This window comes from Aulonocara stuartgranti (assembly GCF_965226115.1).
Source record: "Aulonocara stuartgranti genome assembly, chromosome: 19".
Lineage (NCBI taxonomy): Eukaryota > Metazoa > Chordata > Actinopteri > Cichliformes > Cichlidae > Aulonocara > Aulonocara stuartgranti.
Window position 1 is genome coordinate 16,627,950 of NC_138955.1, and position 14,576 is coordinate 16,642,525.

At 41.5% G+C, this 14,576-nt stretch overlaps 1 protein-coding gene across 5 annotated transcripts in view; it reads right to left on the minus strand.

Annotated features, from left to right (window-relative positions):
* ralgapa1 (Ral GTPase activating protein catalytic subunit alpha 1) overlaps positions 1–14,576 on the minus strand; it is an 82,276-nt gene that overhangs the window by 16,081 nt on the left and 51,619 nt on the right. For all 5 annotated transcript variants that reach the window (XM_082516717.1, XM_082516718.1, XM_082516720.1 and 2 more), the window contains exons 42-43: positions 12,470–12,628; positions 11,297–11,424 (exon numbers count right to left, since the gene is read on the minus strand). In XM_082516717.1, the coding sequence (XP_082372843.1) occupies positions 11,297–11,424; positions 12,470–12,628 (287 nt within the window). The remainder of the gene's footprint in view (positions 1–11,296; positions 11,425–12,469; positions 12,629–14,576) is intronic.

The window sequence follows — 14,576 nt, forward strand, 5'->3', positions numbered from 1 at the left end:
CAGACACTCGCCCGCTCAGTCAGTCACGACATGAATCATGAATGTTGGAAATTAGGCCCAAAAACCCATCACGAGGCAGGAGTAACATTAAAGTAATGCACATCAGCTTTGATAATTGACACCTATGTATTGACTGCTAGTCACGCTGCTCTGCGGAGAGTTTACTAAAGAGCTGAGAAGAAACATCACTGCTTTGTGCTTGTGCAAAACGCTTCAGCTTACGAGCGCAAGAATACAAACTTGGACAGTCTTCATGATTCATGGTAATATTCAACTTGCTGCAGTAGCTGCAGTTTCTTAAAATGTTTAATGAGAACTGCAAGTTAATTACAAAAAAAAAGACTTGTACCCAGGTATTATTGTTTAATCACTACATTTAAAGAGTTCAATTATATTGTTCATGGGAAAGTAAAATGCACTCGAATATGGTGCTATGATTCTCTGATGTGCTGTTGTAGTGAATTTACCGTGTGGCCATTCACTACAGGATGGTTCAAGTGGACCGTGAAGGTCTGAAGGTCTACTAGAAGATGTGAATGACTACGGACAATCCCTACTGTGACCATCATCAAAATCTACACCGCGACAATGCTCGGATGACCTCAAGATGACCTCACAAGGAGCAGTACCCTCCATGGAGAAGAAGACTAGAGATGAAGAAGGTGCCTAAGAAGCACAGCAAGCTGCCTAAACCTGAGGCCTTAAAAACTGCCAAACACTCACAGCAGCTTAAAGAGGTATACTAGAAAGTTGGAAGGCAGGACAATAAACCAGCTGTACTCTACTAAGCCATCTATGGTGTACTCCCAGTAGCAGGGGAACACTATGAGAACAACCCCACCAAAGCTGGAGACAGAGCAATACTGGAATAGCATATAGGAGAAGGACGCAACCCATAACGGCAATGCTTAGTGGTTAGTGGATCTACAAGCAGACCACAGAAAGGAACTCAGCAGATACACAGGACGTTGTAGTTTTATGTGATCTGTCTTACTTACAACTGATTGTGAAATTTACTCCCTCCTAGAAATTCTACAAACTGACTTGTTGTAACACTGGCATCTTAATTCAGTACCACAAAATTCAGTGAGCTCTTTTAGAACAAATCATATCTCCACCAATGTTTGTAAAGGCAGCTTGCATTTTTAGGTTCTTAATTTCATGCACCTGTGGGACTGAAAAAAAAATCCAACTTCAAAGTATAAGCGGTTCATCCCAAAACAATTATTCATTTGGTGTAGCTTAAAGTGTGAGCAGCCTTAAAGGAGGAGGAACTAAAACAGCTCCTAATCAAGCAAACCTAGTTTAGTCAAGGTCTAGAATAGAAATATAAAATGTGTTGAAATATGCTCTCAAGTTTAAAGGCTTTACTGTAAATTTAAACGTCATCTAAATAAGTCAAATTTGCTAAAAGCCACCTAAACTGCTGATGTAAAGATCATTTTATCCCTCCACCCATAGGGAGAAATACCACATAGATTTCTGTATTTAGGAGTCTCTAAATGTTTTTTCTCTCATGCATAATATCATAGTCTATGAGGTACAACCAAAACCAGCAAAAGTATGTGCCTGAGATGCAAAAGATTTCTGGTTCGAGACTAGAAGGAAACACACATCCATCCTCAGGGGGCCAGAACAGCCTGAGTCCAGATAAACAGGAGGGTTGCATCAGGAAGGATGCAAAAAATCAAATATGTGTATCCATCCACAGTGGCGACCTCTTGGGAAATAAGGAAGCAGTCAACAGTACAAAATTAAGCTTTCAAAATAATCAGTGAAATTCAACTGAAAAACACCTGGGAATAACTTCTCTTTAACTCAAACACGGCCACATGTTAACTGTAACATCTGTCCACTTTCAAGTGTTTGGAAATCATAGCGCTAATATGTGACTGTGAAGCAGGCAGTCATCCTAGAAGCAACACACACATACACACAGACTTCCCCAAGGAGATGGGAAAGAGATTAGCCATGACCCCTCCTCCTCACCCCTTTTCATTTCCTCTAACTACCCGACGGGAAACAATTAACCACCATCACCTCCCCCTCTGCAAGCATACACACAGACTTATATTCATTTCCTTACCCCTAACCCGCACTAATACACAGACCCTTAGCCTAATCCTGATTGTGTATGTGCCACTCAATGTGTGGCACTGATTTCTGTCAATCTGCCAGCAGAAGCTCCTCATGCACCGCAGAGTTGTATGCTCATTTACATCCAGATTTTAAATCATGGAGCAGCTTTACTCATGGAAGACTTTTTCACCAAGTGTTTTAAATGTACGTTTGTGATAGATTTATCAGTGAGAGCATGACGCAGGCATTGGTGCAGCTTTCTTTTAGATCAAAAGAAATGCTTCTCCAGTGTCTGACGGGTGCAGCGGAGCCTGCGGGAGGTTAAGGATAACATGACCCCATTTCAGCATCAGCAATAAGAAAATGTCTTCAATTTGTAAGGCTCTGCCCTCACCTTTCTACCGTGGTGAGAAACACACACATCCTTGTCACACACAGCAGATTGTAGCCTTACTGGGACAATAGGCTCTATTGTGGGAGTTGGCAAAGAGAAGCCAGGCAGGCCGCTAGGCGTTTGGCTGCCCTTGGTGTGTGTGTGTCTGTGTGTGTGTGTGTGGATATGGGGGATAATAGCGCTACATGCCCAGAGCTGCCACCATTTCAGTGGGAACAGAGTGTGAAAGCGAGAGAAAGGCAATGACGCTCACACACACACACACACACACACACACACACACACACACACACACACACACACACACACTAAAAACAGAGCATCGCTATCATACTGAGCCATATGCTGACCCCAGCCTCAGTGCAGCTATCTCTGCCAATCAACTACTAGAGGGGACGTCCCACACAACCAACACACACACACACACATACACACACACACACCCTTTAATCCTGAAAGTAACGTTTATACACATGCACTTCATGTTTACATTTTGTGTAAGTGTAAATGGTTAGGTGATATATTTGAAAATTCATGCACACACAAACATTTGCTGGCAGCCTGTGTGTGTGTGTGTCCGTGTGTGTATAGCAGCTTAGTGTCTCTCCAACATTGTTCCCCAAAAACCACAATCACACAGGAGCAGATGGAGGATGGCCACAGCCTACTCTTACACACACACACACACACACACACACACACACACACACACACACACACACACACACACACACACCGCAACACGGTGTTATCAGATGGTAGAGCAGCTGTAGTAGTTGCAGCTAGGTGACCAGTGGGCCAGCATGATGACTCTGCTTAGACGGACTCACGGTCACAAAACTCAACTTTAGCTTGGAAAACAGATTTTACTCAATAAGGTAAAGATTCAAGTCACCTCTTATAAAAAGCATCAGATTTAGAGATCAAGTTTCCACTTTCACACTCAGCTGATTTTGTGTTTGGTACAACAAACAAAATTTTACCTTCCTACTATGGTTTGTTTTGAAATTTTGTGCTTTTAAAAAATAATTCATGTCAGTTTTTAACATTTTGAGGACTCGTAACTATAAACACAGGAGACTGCTACATGAAAGCTTCAGGGCTGAAACACTTTTTAAGATCTTTTAATAATGAGAATCAAATTAATTTTACACCCACTCAAAGTGCCACGATCTAAAGGTTTACTTCAACTTTTTGTCATGAAATCAACATTACTTTAGTCAAGGACAAGCAGGCACATAAAAAAAAGCAGGTTTTATGCTGCAGGCTGACATATGACTTTCCCACCTCTAATGGTGCATGCTTTCTTCATTCACAAGGGTAATATCAAAAGCAAAGCATTCTTGCAAACATGCACTGTAACCCATGTTTTCAAGTCTTAAAAGTAATGGTAAAAAACATTAAAGTTAATTACGAACAGCTTCGCAACTTTCCCCAGTAATAAATCCAAGGGAATTGTGATAGAGATGATCTACAGTAGGGCTACGCAAATCACATCTGGATCCCGACACGCTGGTGTCGCTTAAAGAGCGATGATACCCAGCAGTCTGCTCCACACTTTTATCTGGTCTAATCTATAAGTTCAGGAGGACTGATTCCAATCTGATGGGCTATTCTTTACGTGACTAAAGACTGGCTGCGTGTGTGCTAACACGAGTCATCAGCGGGAAGAGAAGGGAAGTTTCTAATACCAGCTTTGTGTTATTGTTCATCGTGACACGTGCGAGTGTAGTAAGGCCTATATGAAGAGTGTGTGCATGCATGTGTTGGGGAGTTTTGGACTGCTTCTGCTGCTGCAGTGAGCTGATATGTGAGAGAGCTGTGCTTACACACAGCTGCCCCAGCAGCCTGGCACCCTGTGTGTGAGTGTGCTGTGTGGTTTTGGATGGCTCTGGTCACGGTGAATGAAAGATCAGAGAGAGAGAAAAGGCAGATGGACTGCCCTGAGGGCCAAGAGACAGAGAGAGGGGGAGAGAGGGAAGAAGGCAGACAGAGAGAGAGCGGGAGAGAGAGAGAACGGGAAAGAAAGACGAGAAAAATGCCAGTTAACACTGACATACTTTGTCTTGCCAACCTTCTCTCATTTTGCTTCTGTGTCAGCCCCTCAGCGAGGTCCTATCAGTCAATGTTACAATGCAGCACTCAGCTGAAGCTTTATGCAGAACTGAAGGAGATTCATACACAAGGACATCTAAGCCTCATGTATTCCGTGTTGCCGAATTCACAGGTATGTCAGGAAGATATGAATCATTCATCTCTCTTCAAATCTCAACTACTCTACAGTCAGAAAACCAGTGTACACATGCGAGCGTTGGCCCCAAGCTCACACCAATGGGAGGGTTGGGTTAGGAAGGTCTTCTGACGTAAAATCTTTGCTAAAACAAAAACATGCAGATCAAGAATGAGATTACCATACGATGACCGCTAGCAGTACTTACTAGTGCTAACTGACATTAGCCTTTCTGCTAAGCTGGACAAACTGTTTGATGCCCAACCACATTCAGTACAAAAGGTCAGAAAAGGGAAGCCAATGAAACTGGTCTTAAACCTTTAATAAACCTGTAATCCTTTCAACAGCCACCAGGGGGAGATACCTGTGGTTGCAAAGAAACTCCTGCTCCTGTAGAAGAATATGAGGACAAAAAGGCCTCGGGCCCTGATCTCTAAACACTTTCCTGATGAGTTTTTGAGCTCAGACACTCATTTCTGGTCATAATGAACAGAATATTAAGTCCATTTCATAGGTTCTGGTCCCTCATATATGGGGCAAAAATTTGCCAACAAATGCATAATCTTCGATGTAACATATCACAAGCATTTTAGTTTCTTTTAATTTTTTTGACATTAGGAGTCTCAAATGATTTCTATAACACTGAATGACAGGAATACAAAGCATGGGCTACTAATATTATTTTTTAAATGTAGTTCAAGTTGATCAGTGGTCATGAGAATTTGCATAATCATGATGAAGGAGTGGGCTGGTTTCAGTCATTAGGCAAATGTACTGTTTATAAGATTGGGGAAACCTGCAGTCAGCTGAGACTGTAGAAGTCACTTGGATGAGTGACGAAACATTTCTCCCACTGAAAACGCTACGTCCAGATGAACAGAATCAACGTTTGGAGATGTAGTTCAAGTTCCACAAACCACATGTTAGAATAAATGTTCCAAACAGTTTAATTCACTCTGAGCAGGAAGCCACTTGCAAATATTCAACAACAGCTGAAAATCAGGGGGGAAAAAGGAACCATGGTTGAAACACAGAAAAAGGCATGATCCGTATATTTGTGTGAAGCTTCCTTTTCTGTAATAGCTGAACAAAACAAAGCAATGAAACCAACCGCAGCTGGAAAAAGGTTTGATCACTGCAGCCGCCACAGAGAGATGAAGATGCTCATCGTAGCACAAGCTGTTGTGTCGTTTTAAACACAACTTATCACAAAGACCTGGGTCAGTGCAACAACAAAACAACTACTGCACCCATGAAAAAGTGTTTTGCTCTGATTTACATTTGATCTCAAGTGGCAAAATGTAACATTTAAATGTTTTAAGGTTAGAAATGTGCTGTATTACGCCCCCTTATAGAGGCTTTTTTTAAGACCCAAGATGTCGTTGCTTGGCCAGGTATGTTGTAATTGTTGTAAAGCCCCCCTTAAGAACAAATAAACAAGACATTAAACGGATGAATAACAGTAAAAATTAAAAATATGCATGAATTAATTTATAACATAAATTATATATTCATACTTTTTAAAAATGCACTGCATTTATTTACCTTTGTATTAATTTACCTAATATATATATATATATATATATATATATATTAGGGGTGCAACGATATTCGTATCGATATTGAACCGTTCGATACAGTGCTTTCGGTTCGGTACGCATATGTATCGAACAATACAATTTTTTTCAAATTTTTTTTTTTCAAATTTTTTTTTTTTTTTTTTTTTTTTTGTGTCCCGTTTGGATCTATAGCCATCAGAATTGTTGTCTTGAGGCCAAGAAAGATGCCAAGAGGATTTATTTTAAGTGGATCATCATATTGGTCCATTTGATTGACCTTTATTATAATTATGAATTTATTTTATTTTCAGTTGCAAACGGGACAGACATGACTGTGGGATAGGACAGGGGGAAAGAATGAAAGAAAGAGGGGGAGAGAAAGAAAGAAAACCAAAGGGGAGAAAAAAAAAAGAACAATACAAAATTTGTAATTTATTTTATCAACTTTCCTTCTGACGATGCTGTCTGTGTTGAGCGCTCAGTGAATCTGCATTTGACTACTCCGCCTAGGCTCGAGAGTGCAGCCTAGGCGGAGTAGTCGAACGCAGATTCACTGAGCGCTCAACACAGACAGCATGGTCAGAAGGAAGAGCGCAGGGCAAGCTAGCGAGACAGAAGTGGACCTCCCCACCCTCATTCAGATCTGGCGTTTGGAATTATTTTGGTTTTCATGTGACGTATGACCCTGAAGGTAAGCGAGTCATGGACTAAAGTAAAACAGTATGTTGGATGTGCCATGCAATGCTCAATTACATGGGTGGGAGCTAGTGTGTTAGCGCAGTTAGCTCGTTAACGTGTTGGCCGTCTAGCCCCTCTGTATAGGGTAGCTCGTTAACGGAGATTTGCCGTGTTGTGGCGTTAAGGTTATTTCAACGAGATTAACCTGAAAGCACTAGTGGGAACACAACGAATATGACTGCACATTTACACCGACATCATCCTAGTGCAAAGACAAAAACAACAAGCATGCATGCTACAAACTTTAGCCGAGTCATTTAGACAGCTGTTAGCACAGGATTCTCCTTATGGAGACCTGATATGTTTAATATGCTGCTGAGAATATAGCCCAGAAGAAGCGGATAGTATAGCTTTTATTTTGGAAAGAGACATTTCTCTGTAATAAACTCTCTTTTCCAAAGATGAGTGATTCCTCAATCAGATACAGGGCTCGCAATATCGCTAGCCCGACGTCCCGGGGCTATCTCTGCCCTGCCTGTCGGGCTATTGTAGGAAGGAAAAATATATGTCAATGCTTTTGCATTCTTTCAGAAATGTAGCTGGGTAATTATGTCATTGGGTGAGCCACTGTCAATATGTGACATATTGAAATCGTGTTTGAATTTGCGCTTGTTTTTTTGCTTTCACTTTGCAATCGCGCGAACTGTGTATAGAGAGCGACAGCACTGATCTGTGAGTGATGATAATTTGTGCACCAATTCCTCTGACATCGTCTTATTAATTGTTAGCTTACTATGCAAACATGACAAGTGAAATCTCCCGCAGCTTAAACATGTGAGAGGTTGATCGCGCAGAGAATCGCTGAGCTTATGTGAGTGCGGCAGGATATATATTTCACTACGATGACCTGGATGATTGAGAACCTTCACAGACAGATATATATTTTAGTTCTGCTGAGCCAAATAAGACAGGTCAGGGTGAAGAAGTGACAGCCAAAGAAAAGCTTACCACAAAACGGAGAAGTTATGACAAATCAGACTATAAGGCAAAAAGTATCCATTATTATTATTATTATTATTATTATTATTATTATTAACAATTTATTTACACATTTTTTACTTTATTTATTTTTTATTATTGCAGTCCTTCATACTTGAGGGGACCTAGCTGGAAGAAAAATGCCAACAGGGAAATATTATTGAGAAAAGTTTGTCTTAAAGGGTTGCTATTACATCATGAAGCGACTTTCCCTCACTTTAGGACAATGAGAATGAACAGACAAGAAAAAGATCTGGGGGAGAAAAACTGAATGAAGAACGAAAAGTAATAAATGTGAAAAAGATGAAAAACAGACAGTACGACAGAGATAGAAAAAAAGGATTTGCGAAGATAAAGGAATTAGAGTGACAAGAGAGACAATGCAGGGACAGAATTAGGGAGGAAGATAGAGGAAAAGATGATGAGGGCCACAGATACGAGATAGAAGCAGGAGGAGGTGGAAAAGGCCACAAGAAGACGTACAGGGATGTGAGTGTAAAGATAGATGGTCCCAGAGTTTGAGGGAGGGAGGGAGGGAGGGAGGAAAGGAGTGACAGAAGTGGGGGACACAAAGGGAGGGAGAGGTGGAGAGACAGATAAGAGGAGCAGAGTGGTGTGTGTAGCACAGAGATGGGGAGTCAATAATGACTGATTACTGTAATTCAGGCTGTCAGAGACATCGGCCTGCTGCTACCACCAATCGATACGCGCCAGGACACTTTCAGACACACACAAACACCCCAAAACAAGCATGCGTGACACAAGTGTGTCACCAAGTGCACATGCTCACAAACAAACGTGCGCAGTGGGTAAACGGACATGCACACACAGTCTCGCACGGAAACGCAGGACATGTGGACGCTAGCAGAGGTGTCTACATGTCTGCACACTCGCTCAAGATTGCTGGAGTAACACAAAAAACACAAACAGACATGAAGGTGGGGAAGAAGCAGTGGGCGCACAAAAACGCACATACACCTACACAAAGCTGTCGGGAGGGGGGGTGTTTGCTCACGAGCTACAGCCCCACACTGAGCCTAACAGCCTGTGTATCACTAGCAGAGCGAAATGGCTTCCTCGCCCTGTCCTTTCCCTCGTCTATCCACATGGTCCACCATCTTTCATCACCTGCACTATGTACAGGGCAGGTGACAAAGTAAAGGTGGGGGGGAAGTGATGCCACATGCCACCAGAACAGCTCCAAGCAGTTTTGACCCTGAATCACAGAGGCTCTGGAACTGTACTGCATGGATGAACACCAATCTTTCAAAGGATTTTCTCCCTCAGAATAATGTCTAACACCTCAGTGCCAAATCCCCCACATGTGTGCACCTTCCAGGTGAACTGGATGACTTGGACAAAGTCTGATAACTGAAGCTGCCTGATACCAAAAGGCTCTACTCTTGGGAAACATAGGAAACACAAGTTAGGCTGCAGTCTGAGAGCAAAGTGGCTCTACACCGATACTAAGGTATCTTTGGGGTCTTTGAGATATAATGGGGACATTCGGGCTTTGCATGTGAAGAGAAGGATTTCAAATTTAATACTGAATTAAACACTTCATGTTAGTCATCTCACTGCAGCATTCTGGTAGACATAAAAAAATAATAATAATAATAAGGAATTACAATCGTTCAGCCTAGAAGTTAAAAGCACCTGTTTTTCAGCATGAAGGTGATCACTCAGAAAAACTTTGTATTGACGATTCTCTTTCAAAGGGACAAGTGGAACCAAAGCATGTCTGCACAAAGTCCCTCACGACAAAACGGAGCCACCGGATCCTCTCACTGTAGGGAATAGATAAGATAAGATAAGATAAGATAACCTTTATTAGTCCCACACGTGGGAAATTTGTTTTGTCACAGCAGGAAGTGATTATGTTTTTCCTTTAATTGGTCATCAGGCAGTTTTGAACACAAAGAAAAGAGAGAACACAAAGATATGCACACAGACATGGGGGACAATTACTGTTTTGGTTTTTGTGTTTGTTTGTTTTTTAGTTTCACAGTCTTTCTTTAAAAAAATATTGGTTGAAAAATGTTAATTAATCTGCATGTTTTTATATTGATTCACTTGGATTTCTGTACCTCTTGTGTCCACGTAAGTGTAATCAAGAGTGTGTATGAATGTGGATACTTATCTGGCTGTGTGTCTCTGAGACCAGAGAGCAAAGCCTCTCATTTAGGAACAGCATTAGAGAGGAGAGTCATCGATAATTATCGACCACGGCTTCTTCCAAACCATCGCTTCGGATCAGGCAGACAGACTGCATGCACACCTGTCTGTCTGCCTTTCTCTCCTTGCACACACGGATTCACAGACACACACATATACACACCCTCCGAATGTGCATCCCAATCTTCTCTGCCTGGCCACGCACGGGTAAACACGCACACTTGATATATAGCACTTCAGAGGCAACTAAATGCAGCTCTATCAAACGAGCTCTCATATTCTGAAAGCTGCACAGCACTGGACATTGATCTGCTATTCTTAATCCTCCAACCCAACATTCTCTCTCACACTCACACGTGCAACGATTTCAAAAGCTCACACAGCAAAACGACATTCTCACAACTTCAATGTAAGTTTTTAAAACATCTCATCATTTGAGAGCATGTGGAATTGTGGATGACAGGGCAAGTCATAAAAAATTAAATAAATAAATAAATAAATAAATATCAAGGTGATGCAAAACTGCTAAAAATAGTTTTAGACTGCATTTAGTGGACTTAAGAGTTTAATGTAACACTAAAAAAGCTACAACCACAGTACAAAAGAAAAAGAGATTGAAGGCCTTTTCTGCACGAGGCTGCAAAGGACGATATGCTGTCAGCTGTCAGCAAGCCTACCTGTTTCAGTGAAGGTTAGACACAGTGATATTTAAAGTGTTTTGCAAACTCTTTCAGGCCAATAATAATAAAATACTCCCCTGAATTCTTCTGAGCAATCATTTGGAAAAAAAGAAAGAAAGAAATTAGATATGTATTTGGTGTGACTCTCGTTCACCTTGATACTTAAAACTTTGCAAAGTGCAGGAATAGCTGAAGTCTTCAGACCTAAACAGAGAGCTGGTAATAGCATAAATCCACGTGCTGCAGACCTTTGAGTTTTGAATGAAGTTTTTTTTCCTGAAGTTTGTGGCAAAAGAGTCTTGTGAGGTTAAATATCTCTTAAAACGCAAACATAATACATAACAATATAAATAATATGCTAATATAACACAAGAAAAGAGAAAAACCAGAGAGAAAACTCATTTTCAGCATCCTACCTTTGCCTTTTTATCCTAAATTTTCATATGAGGGTTTTAAAGGATACAAGTTCTGGTAGAGAGGGATGAGGGATTTAAGGGCCCGGCTCGCGTTGATAGCTGTCGCTCTCACCATGGTGGGCAAAATCTTCATGTCCACAATGGCTCCATCAAACAGCGGACCAAAGAAAGGAACCTACAGAGAACAAAACTGGCATTAAATCCACGTTTATTCCTTTATATAGTTCAAATTAGATTTTTTTTTTTTAAAGAAAACCCTGAAAAGTCTAGATTTTTATGAAACAGTGGGAGTTACTCAGTTCTACTGAACCGACCCTGACAAGTAATGATTGACGCCACAGATTTTTGTAATGATACAATATTTGATTCAGGCTTTGACTTTCCCATATAATTCAATGCTTTGCTTGTGGAATCCACCAAAGAAACTAATGCCGGACTTTTATTGAGTTTATTTGTGGACCAGGTCTCCAAGCCATGCGCTCTGTGGCCGAATACATGTGCTTTCAGGACAACAACAAAGGGAATATCTTATCTAACTTGTTTTTGGATTCATGATAATTCAATATTTTTCCCTGCAGAATGAATGAAAGAGAATACGATTATGTTATTAGTGCTGTGGTATCTATGTCACAGAGAAAAAAAAAAGCAGCATTTTATTGTGTTAGGGCTTGTTTGAAATAGAGTTATGCCATCAGTGCTGTGGTATTAATGTCTGTGTGCTTTAGACTGATACATTAACCAGATCAGAAAGACTTGGGGCAAGACTCTCTCTAGGATTGTTAGTCAATCTGGATGCATATCTGTGGGGTCTGGTAGGAAACATAAAATCATGGACCAAATATTGTTCTCATTTTTTTCTCCAACCAAATTTTCCCCAAATCCACACAAGTCTAAGTATAAAAAAAATACAAAAATGGCTAACTAAGTAAGACTTTTAATAAGTGAACATTTCACTTATTTAACATTTCATTGTTGCTTTGCCACAAATACAGCTAAAAAAGGCTGCATTTAGAAAAGTGTTTCGATTTTTCCTTTAATTTGGCACTGCTGCCACTGATAATGGGAAAGATTACATTGATTGGCCAACAATTCCCACAAAAGGTGACACAGATAGCCATCAGTGATAAGCTCAGGGGGCAGTTAAATTACCATGCCAGGTTTTAATAATGAGCTTTAAAGGTCTGTGTGTAAGGAACAACTGCCTAGTCCTGCGTGTTTACCTCTGGTTTTTTGAGTATGTGGATGGAATACATGTGGTTCTTCATGGGGTAGATGATGATTAGCACATCTCCGAACTCAGTGGGGATGATCCCGCGGCGGTAGTCCCTGGAATGTTCTGACCAGACGATGTGGACTTCGTCGTTGCCAAGATGTCTGAGCTGGAGAGGCAAAAAAGAAAGAAAAGAAATTAATAGAATCAAAATGGAAGAAAAATATACATTATTACTCAAACACCAACATTGACCGAGAGGGATCTGCAAACGGAGCTGGATAGGCTGTATCCATCATAACCCCAAGGCTTTGAAGTCTGTGTGTATATGTGGTTTAGGTGGCCCTGGCCGTGATGGAGTGCGTGTGTGAAGATGGAGAGTGGACAACAAGACAAAGTGAAGCCCCGGAAAGATGGAGTAGGGGCTCGAAGACAGATGGGATTGTGTGTGATCCTCTGACTGTGTGTGAGATTCACACCCACGCCGACTACAGTCGGGGCTGGTGACAGCTCAGTCATTAACCTTGATGTCTGCCAAAACACACACCCCCACCTGCCACCTCTGGGAGGTGGCAGGTGGGGGTTGTCCTCCAGAAGGTGTGTACAGAGGTCTCTGTACACACCTTCTGATAGCTGCCAGTCTTGTCCTCGGCCATGAGACAAACACGCTGAAGACAGATCCTTTTAAATGTATAACTGCAGTTACTTTTATGACTAATTAAATAGTGCACCGGGATGCAAAGTTTAATGATGTAATTTGGTTTGTAGACATCACATACTGTATTTTACACATGGTGGGATTTATGTTACACTACCCGTTACATACATTAGTGCCTATAACTTATCAGCTAGTCCAGTTCAAAGACTGGAACTAGTGAAGGTGAGGCCTTACAGTCAACTGTCAGCTTACTGCTGCCCATCAGAGAGATGAGTTACTACGGAGCCCCGCAGGGGACATGGGAGAAAAAATTTTTTTAATTTTTTTTTCCTAACTTTTAGCCGCATTCTTCGGACGCCGGCTCGAAGCCGACCGGGAGGTCGAGGCACGATTTGCCGGGAAAGCGATGTTCCTCCCGGCTGTAGTGGGTCTCGACCTCCCGTTAGCTTCGAGCTAACGGGAAGAATGCGGCTAAAACTTTTGCGAGATCCCGAGATAGTTTTGCGAGATCCCGAGATAGTTTTGCGAGATCCCGAGATAGTTTTGCGAGATCCCGAGATAGTTTTGCGAGATCCCGAGATAGTTTTGCGAGATCCCGAGATAGTTTTGCGAGATCCCGAGATAGTTTTGCGAGATCCCGAGATGGTTTTGCGAGATCCCGAGATGGTTCTGCGAGATCCCGAGATGGTTTTGCGAGATCCCGAGATGGTTTTGCGAGATCCCGAGATGGTTTTGCGAGATCTCGCAAAAGTCCGTCTTAATTTTTTTTTCTCCCATGTCCCCTGCGGGGCTCCGTAGTTACAACAGTACAGTTGTTTCGATGGGGATATTAGTTATTAACTGGGTTATTTTAGTCTTTGTGAACTGACTCACTTGTTTAGCCAGCATCAAGTGGCCACTGGAGGAATTGCAGGTTTTTGCACTTTTGCATTGACCCTGGAGTTCATCGCTTGATCCTCAGCTCGTATACAAGCTTGGGGTCAACTAAATTTTTTTTTTTTTTTAAATGTAAGCATTATTTAACACATTTGGACGTGATTTCGCCAACATGCAGCACTGACTTGAATTTACCTGAATACAGTGAGTTATAGGCTTAATTAACCTGACAGAACTTGATGGGAAAAGCATAAAGTTGATATATCTGTGAAGTTTTGCCTTGAATAAATCTAAACCCCCTCCTGTGTCTGCAGGATACTCACAGTCATCAGTAATACTGGGAACTGATGCTCTTTCCATTACTGCACTTTAAGAAAGAGTTATGAGCCTCAAGTCGTATTTTTTGGGTGTCAGAACAATTAGGTGGCACAGTTTAAGGCAGTCTGGAGTCTTGGTGTCTGATATGCCTCTCTGAGCTGTACTTTTATTTTAAAAATGTTTCAGTGACGAAGCTCAGAGTGATGTCATCTCTGATGCCACGATCACCTGGTGTAATGCAGCTTTAATCATTTAATCGTGTTTT